We start from the raw sequence: 16,399 nt of genomic DNA on the forward strand, positions 1-16,399 counted from the left end.
ACTACATCCTGCACATACAGCCAAAGGAAGCTGAGCTACCCTGAAGGTTTAGTGGTTAAAATCCACTGGGACAAGGAATAGATAGGATCGTGCTTAAACTTACAAAATGGACACTAAAGATGCAAAAGGTCTATTCTCCAGCAGTCTGGGACAACCAAATAATCAGTCAGGGCAAATTACATTTAATTACTTAGGCTCTGATTCAGCAAAGTGCTTAAAAGTGTGCTTAACATCTCTGCTGAACTGGAGCTTTAGCGTCCACCAGAGAAGCTACTGACCTGCCCTTAAAAATTCTTGGTGTGTTCTCTGACTGGCAAGTCTGAAGAAAGGCTTAAACTGAATACTGCTCTCCAACTTCACTTCTCTTGTAAAGGCCACCAAATAGCAGAAGAATTAGATTATTTGCCTACCCACTCTGCTTCTTTGCCAAATTCTTCACTGGCACCTCAAAGCCAGTTGCGTCCAATACTGAACTTCAAAAAAAGTGCACGTGTGTGCTGTTCATGAAATGCAGTAGTTCTTAAGCTTCATTTACAAGGAAGAGAAAGGAAGCCAGTTTTCTCATATTCATCCACAAGTGTGATGTGCTAGTCAGTCAAGACACACAGAATTTTTAAGTGTAGATCATATCAGCATTTGGTCACTGCAACAGACATGCCAGATTAATTTTGAAATTAAAAACTATTGGAACTACTATATATTCTTGTTGAGGAAACTTCAAAACTCAGAAAGGTTCCTTCTACCTAGGCTGGCAACCTAGATCTCTTTCTCGAACAGGGGTTCTCAACTGGGTGGGAGAGCATTCACCTGGGGGGTGCAGAATATATTTGGGCAGGAGGGCGTGAGAAATGTTAGGGAAAAAAAATACTTTCTGCGCACTTTCAGAGCTGGGTGGCCGGAGAGATGTGGCTGCTGGCTGTGCACCCAGGGGAGGTGAGGAGCTTACTGTTACAGACACAAAGAAGGGACCCGCGATAAAATAGGTTTGAGAACCACTGCTCTAGAATACATATCTGTTTTATTTACACACGGGCTTTTCTATGGCATTCACAGCCGTAGCATTTGAGCACCTTATAAACATTAATGTATCTTCACAACATTTTACAGATGGCAACTTAGGTATTCAGAGACTAAGGGTATGTCTACACTGCAGCTGGAAGGTGAGATTCCCAGTGCAGGTAGACAGACAGACTCATACCAGCTCAACTTGAGCTAGCTGCCCCAGCTTGGACCCAGGGGGTCAGGAGGGTTTGGATTCTGGTGGCTACCTCAACCCACTGCCCATGCTGCAATGTCCACACTATGATTTTTAGCACACTAGTTCAAGCTGAGCTAGTGCGCATCTGTCTATGGGTCCCGGGAATCACCCCCCAAGTTGCAGTGTAGATATAGCCTAAGTGACTTGCCCAAGCTCACATAGGCAGGCAGTCCAGTGCCTTGGCTAGAAGACCATCTTCCCTTCCGCTACTCCTTTACACTTTCATATTGTTATCTGATATGTGTGAGAAAGTTTCTGTGCCACAGGTCTCTGCACCCCTGAAAGAATAATACGGTGAAGCTTTCTTCCTAATGTAAGAATAACCGAAAGCAAGAGGAGAGATCGACAAACCTTCCTGCCCCCATACAGTCCTGGTGGATTCTGTGTAGCAAACAGCATAAATCGAGGGTGTGCCCTGACAACTTCTTGTGTCTCTGTTATGAACAGCTCTCTGTTATCATCCAGCAGTCTGTTGAGTGCCTCCAGAACATCTGTAGGAGCCAAATTCAGTTCATCGAGGATAATCCAGTAGCCCTTTCTCATAGCATCAATAAGGACACCTGTGTTGGAATACAAAAGGTTCTGGTTAAAACTTTAAGGTAATCTGCATGAAAATATACAAAAAACCCAGCAAACACAAGTAATCCTTGCAGCCAGTTTTACTTCAGAATAAAATAAGTTAACCCACAGCAAGATGTGCAACAGCACTGAAGCTGTTAAACCCTTTAGCTCTCCCCTCTGTCAGTGCAATGGACCAAAGAACAAGAGATGGAAGAACGCCTGAAGGAACCCCTTTAACATAGTAACCAGAGACCTGCAAAACTGAACTAACTGCATGAAAGCTCATATTTGCATTGACACAACCGTGACCAGAGCTTTTTTCATCTCTGCATAACATGTAAAATGGAAGGGAATTAGAGGTAAATGTGATAAGCGATAACCTTACCTTCCTTAAACATCAGCTTCCCAGAAGTGTCTGATGTATAACAGCCAATGTACTCCTGGATGTCAGTATGTTCGTGATTGTTAATCCGCACACAGTGGTTCCCACTAGCTGCAGCCAACCAGCGAATTAAACTAGTTTTACCAACTGATGTCTCTCCTTGAATCAGCACTGGATGAGTCCTTCAGGGATTAGCAAAGACAATATTTTAGAAGCAGTATTTTAGGTTGACAGTAAAATATCCTGTGTGTATATGAAAAGGAAGTAATGCATCTGTACTGTTTGAAATTTTCAGAGCCTTGTGTAACAGATTATCAAGAGACTACAATTTAGCCTCTCAAGGTCTCATTTATGTTCCTCACCCAAGTCACAGAGCCAGTCAGTGTCAAAGCCAGGACATAATCTCAAATACCTTTATTCCCACATGCTAACTACTATACCATGCTGCCTCCGTCATCACTTGTGAAATCAGAGGCTGGTCGATATCAGCACTGAAACTATTTTTATACCAAGCTTTATAGGGCTTAGGTGGGACTGTACATGACAAAATTTAGGCTGTTTAAGGACAACGAAAGAAAAGCTGGTTTCATATCCTCTCAAGCATGCAGATAACTAGACTACAGTAGAACCTCAGAGTTACGAACACCGTTTGTAAAACTGAACAGAACGTTATGGGGGTTATTTCAAAAGTTTACAACTGAATATTGACTTAATACAGCTTTGAAACTTTACTATGCAGAAGAAAAATGCCGCTTTCCCTCTATTTTTTAGTAGTTTACATTTAACACAGTACTGTACTGTATTTGCTTTTTCTTTGGTCTCTGCTGCTGCCTGATTGCATACTTCTGGTTCCAAATGAGGTGTGTAGTTGACCGGTCAGTTCATAACTCTGGTGTTTGTAACTTTGAGGTTCTACTGTACTTATGCTCTTGTCTTAGAATACTAAGAACAAGTGACGTGCACACGCCCCCCACAACTGCTAGCTACTAGTCAAAGGTCATTCTTGTAGCTCGGCATGCAATTCCTACAGTAGGCTTTCTGCAGGTCAGTCATGAAGGAGAATTATTCCTCTCAGAAGAAGCGTCTCATCATTTTTTTAATGTTAACGCATATTTTAATCTATTAAGATTTAAGGGGCAACATTAAGTATAGAAATATAATAGAGGTAGGTAACCTCAATTACAGAATTGTATATTATCTTTTTAATTTTGTATTCTGACACAAAAATTTAAACAAACATACCCTGCAGACACAACTCTGACAATGTCTTTCAGATTAAGTTTAACAGAAGAAGTTAGTACATAAGTCTCATCTATCACAGGTTCCTTATCCCCCACTGAAATCCAGTAACCTTCTATCTGTACAGCTCTCCCTCCTTGGGGCTCTGGTAGTGGCTGAAAAACAGGATAGAAATAACAGATTATACAAATGTGTTTCCTATTGTTTTCTAACAGCAGCAGCTATTTTTGCACTACTATAGCATCATCCATAAAAAGCAATTTACAGACATTAGCTTAAACCTCAGCACTCCTATGAGATATGTATTATCCCCATTTTACAGATGTTGAATCCAAGGAAGAGAAGGTGACTCATCTAAAGTCAAGAATCTGTGCAGAGCTGTAAACAGAACCCCAGGTCCTCTGACTCCCAGTTCTGGACTTTAATGTGACATGCTATTCTGAAAAGCGACTTGTAGGAATTTCTTGAACTGAGGGGGTTACTTATTTTTATTTCATCGTTACTGGAGAGTTGTTAATTTCTAGCACCAAAACGTCTCTCTAAGGAATTTAATCCCTGTATGCAAACATTCAAAATAGCCTCTTCATTCACCACTTTCTTCAGAAAGTCTCAACTGAAGTCACTATGTAGTGTTGCAATAGGGCCTACTCTGGCAAGCAATGAAGCCCACAAAGTCAAGAAAAAACTATTAATGTTTTAAATGACAATATTTTGTATTTCAGCCCAGCAAGTTCACTCTGTGCTCCAAGAATCAACCTGGATTCTCCCTCTTCAAGATGAAGCTCAGATTTTTGCTTCATTAGAGCACAAGCCTTTTCCATACCAATGTGTACTGCCCCTTATGTTAAAACAAAAGAAAACAAAAAAAAACCCAGCAAGTTCCTCCCCCAACCTCTACTTCAGAATTAGAGTCACCACTATTAAAGTTGGTCTGGTCATTCTCTGAAATTTGGCAAGATTCAGTCATATGCAAGTTCTCCACATCCTTTCAATGTTTTCAGATGAAAGAATAAGTCAGCTAAGAAAACATCATGCTTAAACCATATAGTTCAAGTTAAATGAAATAACATTTTATCAGAAACGACCAATAGGATAAAGTTTAAATGTTTGAGAACTTTTAAAATTACTAAAGCATGATCAACAAGGGAAAATGTATTTAAAAACAATCTTCCTGATAACATTAAACATCCCAAAATATTCAGAAGTTCCTACCTGCTTAAGGAGGCTTTTGATGTTGCCAGAGACAATATGCTGGCAAATTAGCTTCTGAACTATCGGGTGAGAAACTCTGTCAAGCTGTGTCAGGAAGCCCAAGCAAAAGCCCTACAAAAATAAAGTTATTTTCTATTGTGAAGTGAAAATTTCTTTAAGCTTTATTTTTTAAGGCATTTGTTTGATATCTGATGCCCTTAGAAAATATGATTTTCCTTGTATTCCTTTACCCAAGTAGATTGTGTATTGAACACACACTTAGGAACAAAATCACACAGAAAGATCATTACCTCATACAGTGAGCGCTGTATATTTTTACATGGATTAGATGCTGCAAATTTCAAAGCCCTGCAAAGTGTACGAAGGCTGTAGTGAGGTCTATGGCCAGTCCCATCCACCAATTTTGTTTCTGTCTCTTTTCTCACAGATAAATAGAAGCTACAAAATAAAGAGTTAAACCAGTTACTTATTTGTATTCAGGCCAGCGGACAACAATTCCGTGCCCCAAGGCAGAACAGTCAATGGCCTGCCGAGAAAGTGATGGCTGAGGTTTACGACACTACTTTTTATCCTACTGATAACACATTAGGACTCACTATGCGTAAATTGTGGCATTGCTTGATCTAGTTAACCTTTTTTTCCCCAGTTACAGCACCAGTATTAAACAAATTGTGAGCCTAAATATAAGCTATAGAATTTGTTATTTTGAATGATACAGTTAAATTAAATAAATACATTATGAAATTAATTAATATATAAAACATTTAAAGAAGCACAAAGTAAGAAAACACCTGAAGTATCAAGTAGGCTAATTAAACACCTAATCGTGATTCACGTGCAATCTAAAGACCAGGAAAGAAACTGATATACAAGATGTAACTGAACATGACTAACCAAGTTAAAATATACAATACAATACTTGTGCTGCTGATGCTGTGGGACATCAACACCCAGAGCAATGAGGAGACCGCAGACATTGTGCGCCACATCAACCAGGAGATCTCCAAGGAGAGGGAAAACCCGCACCTCGTTCCCTGGCTGAGTGGTGGATGTGGCCCCTCATCCTGTGCTCGTGATAGCGCCTTGCTCGTCAGCCAGTGCTAGCAGCAGCAAAGGGGGGAGGGTGGGCGCTAGTCCCAGCTGCCTCTCGGCAAACTTAGAGCGGCTCCATTGGGTGGCTGAACTTGCTGGCTTGTGTCTGGTGAGGAGCTGCAGCCCCGGGGGAGGAAATCTGGTGGCACAGAGGGAGCTTGTTCCTCTTTAAAGTATCCCTGTCCTCAGCCCCACAGCCGTAGAGACAGCATGGCAGGCACAGCAGTCAGAGGAGGCAGCAAGCTCCGCAGTTCCCAGGCTGCTGTTGCTGAGGCTCTGCCAGACTAGCTGGGTGTGGCAGTGCTCTGGCAAACTGTTACTGTCACAACGAGGGACGGAGCTCTGTACAAAACAGCAGGATTTCTATCTTAATTTTTATTAAAAAGTACGTATCTATCCCATCCGCCCGGGCCCTTTTAAATCACCAGACCCCTGGCGATCCCTTTCCTTGCCCTGACCCAGGCCCCCGTTGGCAGGCCAGTTTGTATTTCATCGTTACTCAAGAGTTGATAATCTCTAGCATCAAAACGTCTCTCTAAGGGATTTAATCCCTATATAGGAACATTCAAAATAGCCTCTTCATTCACCACTTTCCTCGGAAGGTCTAAATTGAAGTCACCACGCAGTGTTGCAATAGGGCCTACTCTAGCAGGCAATGAAGCCCAAAAAGTCAAGAAAGAACTATTTAATGTTTTAAATGACAATATTTTGTGTTTCAGGGAGATAACCTGGTTTGCCATGTACAACTAGGTATTCACAAAGTCCTTTGAACAAATACTTTAGATTGCCCCAAAAAACTGAACTGCAGAAATTTAGCACGTTGGAGGCAACATGCCTGCTCTAAAGGAAAGAGGTTCTGTGGCAGGCAAGCAAACCATCCCCACAACTGACACACAATGATATTCTGAAGTAGCCGCCCCTTCTAACCTCCCAGATGGAGGAAAGGATTAAAGCAATAATTCTCTCTAACTGGTAATGTCAATAAACTACTTTTTGGGATGGGGATGGAAGAAAGGAAGACAACAGCAACAAAAGGTAACATACAAGTAGTCCTAGAATAAGGAGGTTGGGTGTCATTCTTCAAGAACCTAGGGTGGGAGAGACTAATATAAATAATTGTAGGCTGTAATTATGTATTTTCATTTGCAGCTTATTCCACTGAGGCTTCATAAAAATGTAAATATAACCTACTTCATGATTCCTTGTACTGTGTTTTTGCTCACATTCAAGCCTTTCAGATAGTCCATGATAAGAATTAGCAAGTCTCCTTCATTCTGCAGTTCTTCTACATAAAGTTCAGTAAACCTAGGAGAAAAATTAAGCTATAACACTTAGACATCTGCCTGCTGATGATAAAACAGGCACTCTGAAATTTCATTACGGCCCAGTTAATCTCTCACAGAACATATAATGCTCAAAATATAGCATAAGCAGCAAATCAAATATTGATTTGTTTGCCAACATAAAGATTTATTGACTTGATATACAAATACCGACTGAACTGAAGCAGAGAATAATATGTAACTACAGGCTAAGCATTACATTGCTTAAGGACAAAGTATCAATATCTGTATTGTTTTACACAGTCTACCAAGTTCAACTCACAATACAAGAAACATGCTTTTAAAAGGAGTTTGTGGTACAGAGCTCCAGACAGCAGTTACTGAATATTAAAGTACTGGCACAGCAAGAGGGCTTTTGAAAACTGATTCTGTATATTAATCACTCAACTGCTGTGAAACATACCACACATCCAATTTTTGTGCTGTCAAGCTTACCTCGCATATTCCCTCTTTTCATAATGGAGCAACCATTTAAATAGAGAAAAACAACTCACCAAGATAAAAAGGAAACAAAGCAGCTACATTAGCAGCAAAGTATCTACTTTAAATTTAGCTACTGAAGTGGAGTTCTAAGCCACTCCAAAAATGGCAGTAATGGGATTTCATGTTCATTGTCTCACTGACTGTGCATCAATTGTGCTTACCAAGTATAAAAATAGCATTTCTGATTGTTAGTCCTGGAAACTCATCCTGGGATCTGAGAATCAAGTTGGGTTCTTTGCATCTCATACATCACTGCTAACAATGGTTCTGCAGGCCAAAGTAGGCCTGTTACACTTGTAAAATTCCATTGCCTTTAGTGATTTTGGAAAAATGTAATTTACTGGAACTTAAAATAAGTAATTCTGACTATAAAGCAAAAGGTGAAATTTACTCCAGCTCTCTCTCTTATTGCTATTAGCTCTGCAAAGCTAATAGCAACAAAACCTTATTTTTGTCACTAGTGACAGCAGATGATTAACTACACACAGTGAACAGATCTCCTGAGTAAGCAGTGAAGATTTTCACGTGGTCACTTTTCAGAGTGGTATAAATTCTGTATAAGTTTCCTGACAATCAGCAGGGAAACTGCATGAGAGAGAGACAGCAGGTCCAGGTGATGTCAGGTGTGTTATACTAGAGAAAGAAATTCTCTCAGACCCACTTTTCCCCAGCCCCAGTGGTCCTCTGAGTCCCAAATATTCCAGGTATCACACATCCACTCCCATGTCCAACTAACCTTCCTCCAACTTTTGAAGACTAAATATATAGCTCTTTGTACAGCCCATCAACACTGCTAAGTTAACAAGAATGATTACTAGAGGACTGTGACGCACTTGCCTTTATTATTCCCAAGAGGCACAGAGCATGCTGCTACAGCCTCTGACAACTTACATTTAAGGAAGGACTCCTAAAGAGTAACATTCTATACTATTTCGAGACCAGCTCTTTAGGTTCTGCATGAGCAGAACAGTAGTTTCCTCCTGCTATTCAATCAACACTCCTCAACTGTCTGATAACAAACACCTCTCAGAATGACAGGTTTCAGAATGGTAGCCGTGTGTCACGGAGTGTGGGGGAGTCCGGGCCCTGCACCCCTCTTCCTGGGATTCACCATGACTCTCAGCCAGCCAGTAAAACAGAAGGTTTATTGGACAATAGGAACACAGTCTAAAACAGAGCTTGTGGGTACAACCAGGACCCCTCAGTCAAGTCCTTCTGGGGGGCAGGGAGTTGAGACCCCAGCCTTGGGGTTCCCTGAGTTCCACCACCCAGCACAAAACTGAAACTAAAACCCCTCCAGCAGGCTCTCTCCTCCAGCCTTTGTCCAGTTTCCCGGGCAGAGGTGTTACCTTCCCCCTCCCGCTCCCCCTCCTGGCTCAGGTTACAGGCTCTCAGGTATCCCATCCCCTATGAAACTCCCCAGCCACATTCCCAGGTCAACACTCCCCCCACCCTACTGCGTCACACCATGTTAGTCTGTATCAGCAAAAATAACGAGGAGTCCTTGTGGCACCTTAGAGACTAACAAATTTATTTGGGCATAAGCTTTCGTGGGGTAAAACCCACTTCAGCAGATGCACGGAGTGAAAAATACAGTAAGAAGAATATATATTATTTCATGTGCTATAATATACATTCTTCTTACTGTATTTTTGTTAGACATTCTGAGAGATGCCTTAGAGACTATCTCCTGGGGCTTCAAACACAGGTGTTGTACCATTCATGTTGACTCATGAAACTAGTCAAATTCCAAAACAGACAGCAACTTTAACTATTTTACAATCCATTCATTTTTTTTAACCTGTTTCTTATTCCTGGGGGTAGATTTCTCTTTCCAACATCCGTAGCTGGATTCATACAGGCAAACAAACGAAAACCAGGGTGACGCACCAGAGGTTCTAAAAAGAAAAATAAAGATGTTTCCCTTCTATTCACAAACACAAAAATGCAAACCAAAACACTATAATGTAAATCAAAGACATTTCTTGGTTAATCCAAAACAGTTTAAGTCCCCCTCCTCTCTACCACTCATTGCTATCCTGCATCCTCTTTTAACTAAAACGCCACTGTTTAAGACTTTAGTGATTCACCTGATCTGGTGAGTTAGGACATATCTACAACCTTGGGGTAATGACCACTACAGGGGATGTGATTTCTAAAGTGCACTGGCATGTTGTGCATTAATTAGTCCATGTAGACCCTGTAGGTGTACACTAAAAGTTCCCTAAGACTAGCACTTTAATCTAGTACTTTTAGTGCACACCAGTAGGATCCACAGTTAGAGAAGGATCACCTAGCAAGCCAGAGGCAGAGCCGGAAACTGTAGCCAGGTCATCAAAGTCTCAGTCCAGTATGCTATACACTATACTGTCTGCCCAACGTACAGAGTTCCTTTTGCATCACCTCTAGAGACATGAAATTCCTATTCAGGGATGCTCCAGACATCTGTTCAAAAAGAGAGGCTAAGAGCAAGAGCAACAGCAATTTCTGAAGACTGAAGACACTGGGGCCTTCATGTAAGTACCACTTCTCCTCTGACATAAAGAGGTGAAGTCATACTGCCAGTGCATTTTCCTTATGGAGGAAAAATTATGCAGTGATTATTTTAAGCTATATGGGAGGGGGAGTTGGCCAATTCAGATGACTTTGTTGCTACAGAACAGTGAGAAGCACTGTTATGTAAACTGGCAGCTGCATTCTGCATGAGTTGATGTTTGCATGGTCTTCAAGCTAAACCACAAGAACAGCACACAGCTGTAATCTAATCCAGAAGTGAAATAACTTTAACCGGGCACTATACTAGGAAAGATGTGGACAAACTGGAAAGAGTCCAGAAAAGAGAAAAAAAAAAAAAAAAAACGATAAAATTCATGGAGGATTCTGGCGACCAGATCTGCATGCAGTATTCAAGATATGGGCGTATCATGGATTTATATAAGGGCATTCTGATATTTACTGTCTTATTATCTATCCCTTATCTAATGGTTCCTAACATTCTGTTAGCTTTTTTGACTGCCACTGCACATTGAGCAGATGTTTTCAGAGAACTATGCACAGTGACGCCAAGATCTTTCTTCAGTGGTAAAAGCTAATTAAGACCACATCATGTTGCACATACAGTTGGGACTGTGTTTTCCAAAATGCATTACTTTGCATTTATCAACGCTAAGTTTCATCTGCCATTTTGTTGTCCGGTCACTCAGTTTTGTGAGATCCCTTTGTAACTCTTCACATTCTGCTTTGGACTTAACTATCTTGAGTAGTTTTGTATCATCTGCAAATTTGCCACCTCACTGTTTACCCCTTTTTTCCAGATCATTCATGAATATGTTGAACAGCACTGGTCCCAGTACAGATCCTTGGGGGACACCACTATTTACCTCTCTCCATTCTGAAAACTGACCTTTTATTCCTATCCTTTATTTCCTGCCTTTTAACCAGTTACTGATCCAAGAGAGGACCTTCCCTTTTACTCCATGACTGCTTACTTTGCTTAAGAGCCTTACGTGAGGGACCTTGCCAAAGGCTTTCTGAAAGTCCAAATACACTATATCAACTGGATCACCCTTGTCCACATGTTTGTTGAGCCCCTCAAAGAATTCTAATAGATTGGTGAGGCACGTTCCCTTTACAAAAGCCATATTGACTCTTTTCCAACAAATTGTATTCATCTGTGTGTCTGATAATTCTATTCTTTAATATAGTTTCAGCCAATTTGTGAGGTACTGAAATTAGGCTTATCAGCCTAAAAAAATGGTGTCACATTAGCTATCCTCCAGCCACCTGGTACAGAAACTGATTTAAGAGATACATACCATAGTAGGACTAGTAATGGGCTTAATCCTCAGAAAGAGAAATTTAGGTTAGATATTAGGAAAAGCTTTCCACCTATAAGGGAAGTTAAGCTCTAGAATAGACTTCTAAGGGAGGTAATGGGCTCCCCATCATTGGAGGTTTTTAAGAACAGGTTGGACAAACACATGTCAGAGATGGTCTAGCCTCAGAGCAGGGGCTGGATTTGATGACATCCCTTCCAATCATAAATTTTATGGTTCTATTAATGTATGTAATGGTGACAAGAGGATACATACTTTTCTCTTAAACAGCCAATCTCAGCCTTCCAGTAAAACAGATGGAAAAAAGCATTTGTGGCCTCAGCTGCTAGGTGGATATTCTGAACCAGTCAATAACGGAACAGGATCCCAACGTTGCATATCAAAGTAACAAAATACATGGCTATTACCCTACAGATTTACTTCCACTACTTCAGGATCGCTTCTGCCACATCTTCTTATTCAAGTCCTGATCTTAGCTAGAAACTTGCAGTCAAGCTTCACTACCCACCAAGTATGACAGAGCTGAATGTCATCAGCATTCTGGTGCCACTGCAATCCAAACCATCTCATATGTCCCACAATTTGCCTTACATACATACTTATAAAGTACATTGTTGCCAGACACCAAAGTACAGCACAAACAAACATACTAATAGTACCTGTGTCTCCTCTGTCTAGTAACACCAGTGAGCCAGATGATCCTTCTAGTAAGCCACTCAGGCATTCTACAGTCTCTGCTGAAGCCAAATTAATCTCATCCAGTAAAATCCACTCTCCTTTCTTCACCGCTTGTGCCAGAGTACCCTAAAAAGTGGGATCGATTCAACGTTAGCTATTTAACGATGAGGATATATGAAACATCTGGTGAAGCTGTAAACACGAATTACACCCTATCTTATAATCTGTGGATTGTCTAGATGAATGGAAAAATCAAATTCCACTTCAGTGAGAGCTGTACCTCCCTCTCTCTTGGCCAGCAGTTCGTATGCAAGCAGGAGGGAGGGGTCGGGGAGGGAAAATCAGAGAACTGTTTTTTCACTCTCCAATATTAGAGATCATGTTATCCTCATGCTTTCGAAAAGTCATCTCATTTGTTCTTGCACACTCATTTCTAGCAGAGTTAAATGTTCTGGTTTGTGCACCGGGATTAATTATTTTTCAGTGTACTCATTACTGTGCTGTCTAAGCACCAGTGTCAGCACTGCTATAGGAATAAACCAATTTGCTGTTTTACTGTGATGCCAACCTTGTGAAAACTACGGTCATTTGCTTCTCAGCCCAAATTATGCACTGTTAATTGAAAACCTACTTAGACCAAGTAGTCCGTTTTTCAGTAAGATTTTTTTTTTTAATTAAATGACTTCTCAAGAATTTAGACAACTCAAATATACTTTGAATGTACACTATTAATAAAGTTAATAAAATTACAAGGAACAATAATTTACAACATCAACAAGAATTTGGGAAATTATAACAACTAAAAATCTAATACAATTCACTTGAACCATTTATAAAAGTCTTTGTAGATACTTGAAGCCAAAAATACAAAATTATGATTATCTAGATATTCTGTTGGAGAATTTAGTGCAGCCATTTATCCCGCTAAACCTGATTTTCAGCTCAAGTTTTCCCAAAGTTGCTTTTCTAACACGGTGCACCAGAACTGACGACATGAGCATTATTGATATTCTTGTGTCAAAGTATAGCTTTCATCAGACCATCAATATGTTGCTTTACAACCAAACAAATTCTCTCTAGCCATCCCAGCCTCAAGGAAAAATAGTGCATCCAAGTCCACACCACCACTGTTTGTAAAGTTTTTGCTTCATAAAAAGACTTGTCAGTACACCTAATTATCTTATAATATTGGTTAATTGTAACTGTAAATACTCCCCCCCACTTTCCTAGCCCAATGTCATACTGAAATATCTAAATACCTCTACAAATGCAAACACCAGAAAATTTTCTGTCATTTTCATCTGTTGATGGGCATGGTTAAGTCTAAGACCAAATGCTTCCCACTTTTCTTTCAGTGGTGATCCTACAAGAAAAACAAATTTGATTTTTGTAACATCAGAATGATGGCATAAAACACATTGCTATAACACTGAATTTTGTGAAGCCACTGCAGCCATGGAATATAATGCAATAAGATGGAGCTTAGCTGAACTCATAAGGAGAAGAAAATACTCAAGTTTTGCAGTTTAGATCCCATGAATTAAAACAAGGAACTGTTATAGTTTTGTTCAAATGCATTTTTAAAATGTTCTAAGAGCTTAAAACTGTATTTCATGAGTATAATCAACCTGCTATTCACGCAAAAGTCTCCCAGCTTAGGAGCAGCCTCTTGCCAGTGATGAGCTGCCAGAAGCTCAAGAACCGGTTCCTTCACTCGCTCCGGGTCTTCAGCGGCACTTCGGCAGCACGTCCTTCAGTCCCTCTGGATCTTCGGCGGCACTGAAGGACCAGCCGCCCAAAATGCCGCCAAAGACCCGGAGCGAGTGAAGGACCCGTCGCTGAAGGCTTGGAATGCCGCCGGGTCAGTAAAAATTCATATGGGAGCCTCCCCAGCCGAGAGCTCAGGCGGGACGGACAGGACGGTCCCGCGGGCCACATCCTGTCCGTCCTGCCTGAGCTTCCCCACCCCTTAAAAAACCGGTTCTAAACCGGCTTCAAAATTTAACAACTGGTTCACGTGAACCGGTGCAAACCGGCTCCAGCTCACCACTGCCTCTTGCTGACACATTCAATAGTATCAGAAATAATGTACTTTCCAATCCAGTGAGACAGTAAGTGATGCTGCAGGAAACGATGTAATCTGCAAAACCTATTTGGGGATGGAGGAAATTGAGAATAAACACTCTTGTAACTGAATGGGGTCCACAAACTAGGTTTCTTGATGATATTCCAATACTGTTACTCATCCGTCATAATGTTTGGTTTTTGATCAAGTCACTGCCTGAGGTAAGAGTGTTCATCACAATGTCTGACGTGGTTAGCTTTGTAAGTTTTATTTTCTATTGTGCATTACTTTTCATTTGCATTGGGACTTCAATCACTTTTTTTTTTTTTTTTTTTTTTGTCTTTGAGGATTATTAACACTCCCCTGAAAGCCAATCTCTTGTCAATCAATTACCTAAACCTCTATCAGAATCTAGTTAGTTTAACCTGTGCTCTGCTGAAGCAGGAAAGGTCTTTAACACTCCCCTGAAGAATGCTCACCCCTGTTTAGGCTTGTGCTTTCTTTAGTACCTGCATAGCTGAGGAGAACCAGCTAAAGGAAGGACCAGAAAATGTACACAATTAATTCAGTTTGGCCAGCACCAAATGAAAGTTACAATTATTATTATTAATTATATGTATTACTATAGTGTGCAGCAGCCCCAGTCATGAACCAGGACCCCATAGTGCTAGGCGCTGTACAAAAACAGAACAAAAAATGGTTCACATCCCAGACAGCTTACAATTTAAGTGCAAGACAAAAGCCAACAGATGGACAGACAAACTAACAGATGCGGCAGAGCAAGAGAACAACAAGACATTTTTCAGCATGATAGGCAGTGGTCTCAGCACACCAGTGGCCTATCGGTTGTCAAGTTTTCTGTAGGCATGACAGCACAGGGAAGTTTTAAGGAAGGATTTGTTCGAGGACAATGAGGTAGCCTTGCAGATGTTTATGAGAAGCTCCTCCTCAGTATGAGGGCAGCATAGGAAGAAGCATGGAAGAGCTTGTTTGAAAATTGAACAAGTGGGTGATGGAGGCTGGCATCACGGCCTGATAAGTAGTGGATGTCTCGATTTCGATAGCTACTGAGAGATGATAGGTAAGGTGGTGAGAGGCTGTGATGGGCCTTGAAAGTGAAGACAAGCAGTTTATGTATGATGCACTAGAGAAGGGGAAGCTGGTGGAGGGATGCAAAGAGAGGAGTGACCTGATCAAAGCGACAGGCTTGGAAAACGATCACTACAGCAGCATTTTGAATAGATAAGAGAGGGCCAAGATTGCATTTGCAAGGCCAGAGAAGATGAAGTTGTGCAAATCAGCAGACAAGGAACTGACCACCACAACTTTTACCTTCTGCAACAGTTAACTGTTGATGATGAGTGCTTGCTTAGGTTGAATTCTTACCTGATGTGTTTTCTTTTGCTTCCTTATTAATGGCCGATTTGTGAACATGCTGCATTAATTTGAGTAGATCATGCCAACGTTTCTGTCTGTAACACGTCTGGATATGACCCAAGAAAGTTTGATTTTGCTTCCTGGAAAACGTCTGAGAGAAGAGTTCCTCAAAAGACTCTCGTAAGGGCAGCCAAATCAATTTGTTATCTACTGGCTTATAGCTGTGCAGGACCAAGAGAGAAATTAGTTACTTGTTTCATGGCCAAATGCCAGCTCCCCTCTGCTCCTGTGAAATTTGACAAAATTGTGTCCCTGAACTGCAGATGTTATGAGGTCACATAGAAATTCAGAACAAACAATTATAAACTACGGTTTTATTTGCTTATTAGATTTAAAATGGCAAATGCATATATGCTCCTTAGAAAGCGATTTTATACTAACTGTACGGCTCTAATAGGCAATCCACCCTTGCTACTATCAGCCAAAATACCTAGTAGATATTTCGATAACTATATATACTAGGCAACTTTGGCTTTTTATTTTAGCAGCTGTGGCTTGCACACTTGTCCACAGAACTTAGTTAAGCCATTAAAGAGCACAAGCTCTTGAATGCGAGTGGTGATAGCAGGATTCCTGCTCACTGAAACACCTACTTGGTTACCCATTTTTATAAGTTACATTATAGTTCAGTTGTGTTTATAATCAAATATGCTTGAATGAAAGCTTGCTTTAATACATTTTCAGTCCATTCTATATCAACTAATTCAACGACTCACCCCCCAAGCAGATCTGCAGTGTCACTCTGTTGGTTCATATTGATAACCCTCAAATGGTGTCCTTGAAACAAAAGAAAACAAAGTCATCATTCGTGTA

General features: G+C 40.8%; 1 protein-coding gene across 5 annotated transcripts in view; it reads right to left on the reverse strand.

Moving 5' to 3' along the window:
• Positions 1-16,399, reverse strand: part of MDN1 (midasin AAA ATPase 1) — a 162,289-nt gene that overhangs the window by 105,844 nt on the left and 40,046 nt on the right. For all 5 annotated transcript variants that reach the window (XM_037894480.2, XM_037894479.2, XM_043542661.1 and 2 more), the window contains exons 15-25: positions 16,303-16,363; positions 15,536-15,747; positions 13,344-13,447; positions 12,066-12,210; positions 9,372-9,468; positions 6,936-7,049; positions 4,943-5,090; positions 4,653-4,763; positions 3,444-3,595; positions 2,205-2,383; positions 1,610-1,818 (exon numbers count right to left, since the gene is read on the reverse strand). In XM_037894480.2, the coding sequence (XP_037750408.1) occupies positions 1,610-1,818; positions 2,205-2,383; positions 3,444-3,595; positions 4,653-4,763; positions 4,943-5,090; positions 6,936-7,049; positions 9,372-9,468; positions 12,066-12,210; positions 13,344-13,447; positions 15,536-15,747; positions 16,303-16,363 (1,532 nt within the window). The remainder of the gene's footprint in view (positions 1-1,609; positions 1,819-2,204; positions 2,384-3,443; positions 3,596-4,652; positions 4,764-4,942; positions 5,091-6,935; positions 7,050-9,371; positions 9,469-12,065; positions 12,211-13,343; positions 13,448-15,535; positions 15,748-16,302; positions 16,364-16,399) is intronic.

The sequence above is a fragment of the Chelonia mydas genome, chromosome 3, assembly GCF_015237465.2.
Source record: "Chelonia mydas isolate rCheMyd1 chromosome 3, rCheMyd1.pri.v2, whole genome shotgun sequence".
NCBI lineage: Eukaryota > Metazoa > Chordata > Testudines > Cheloniidae > Chelonia > Chelonia mydas.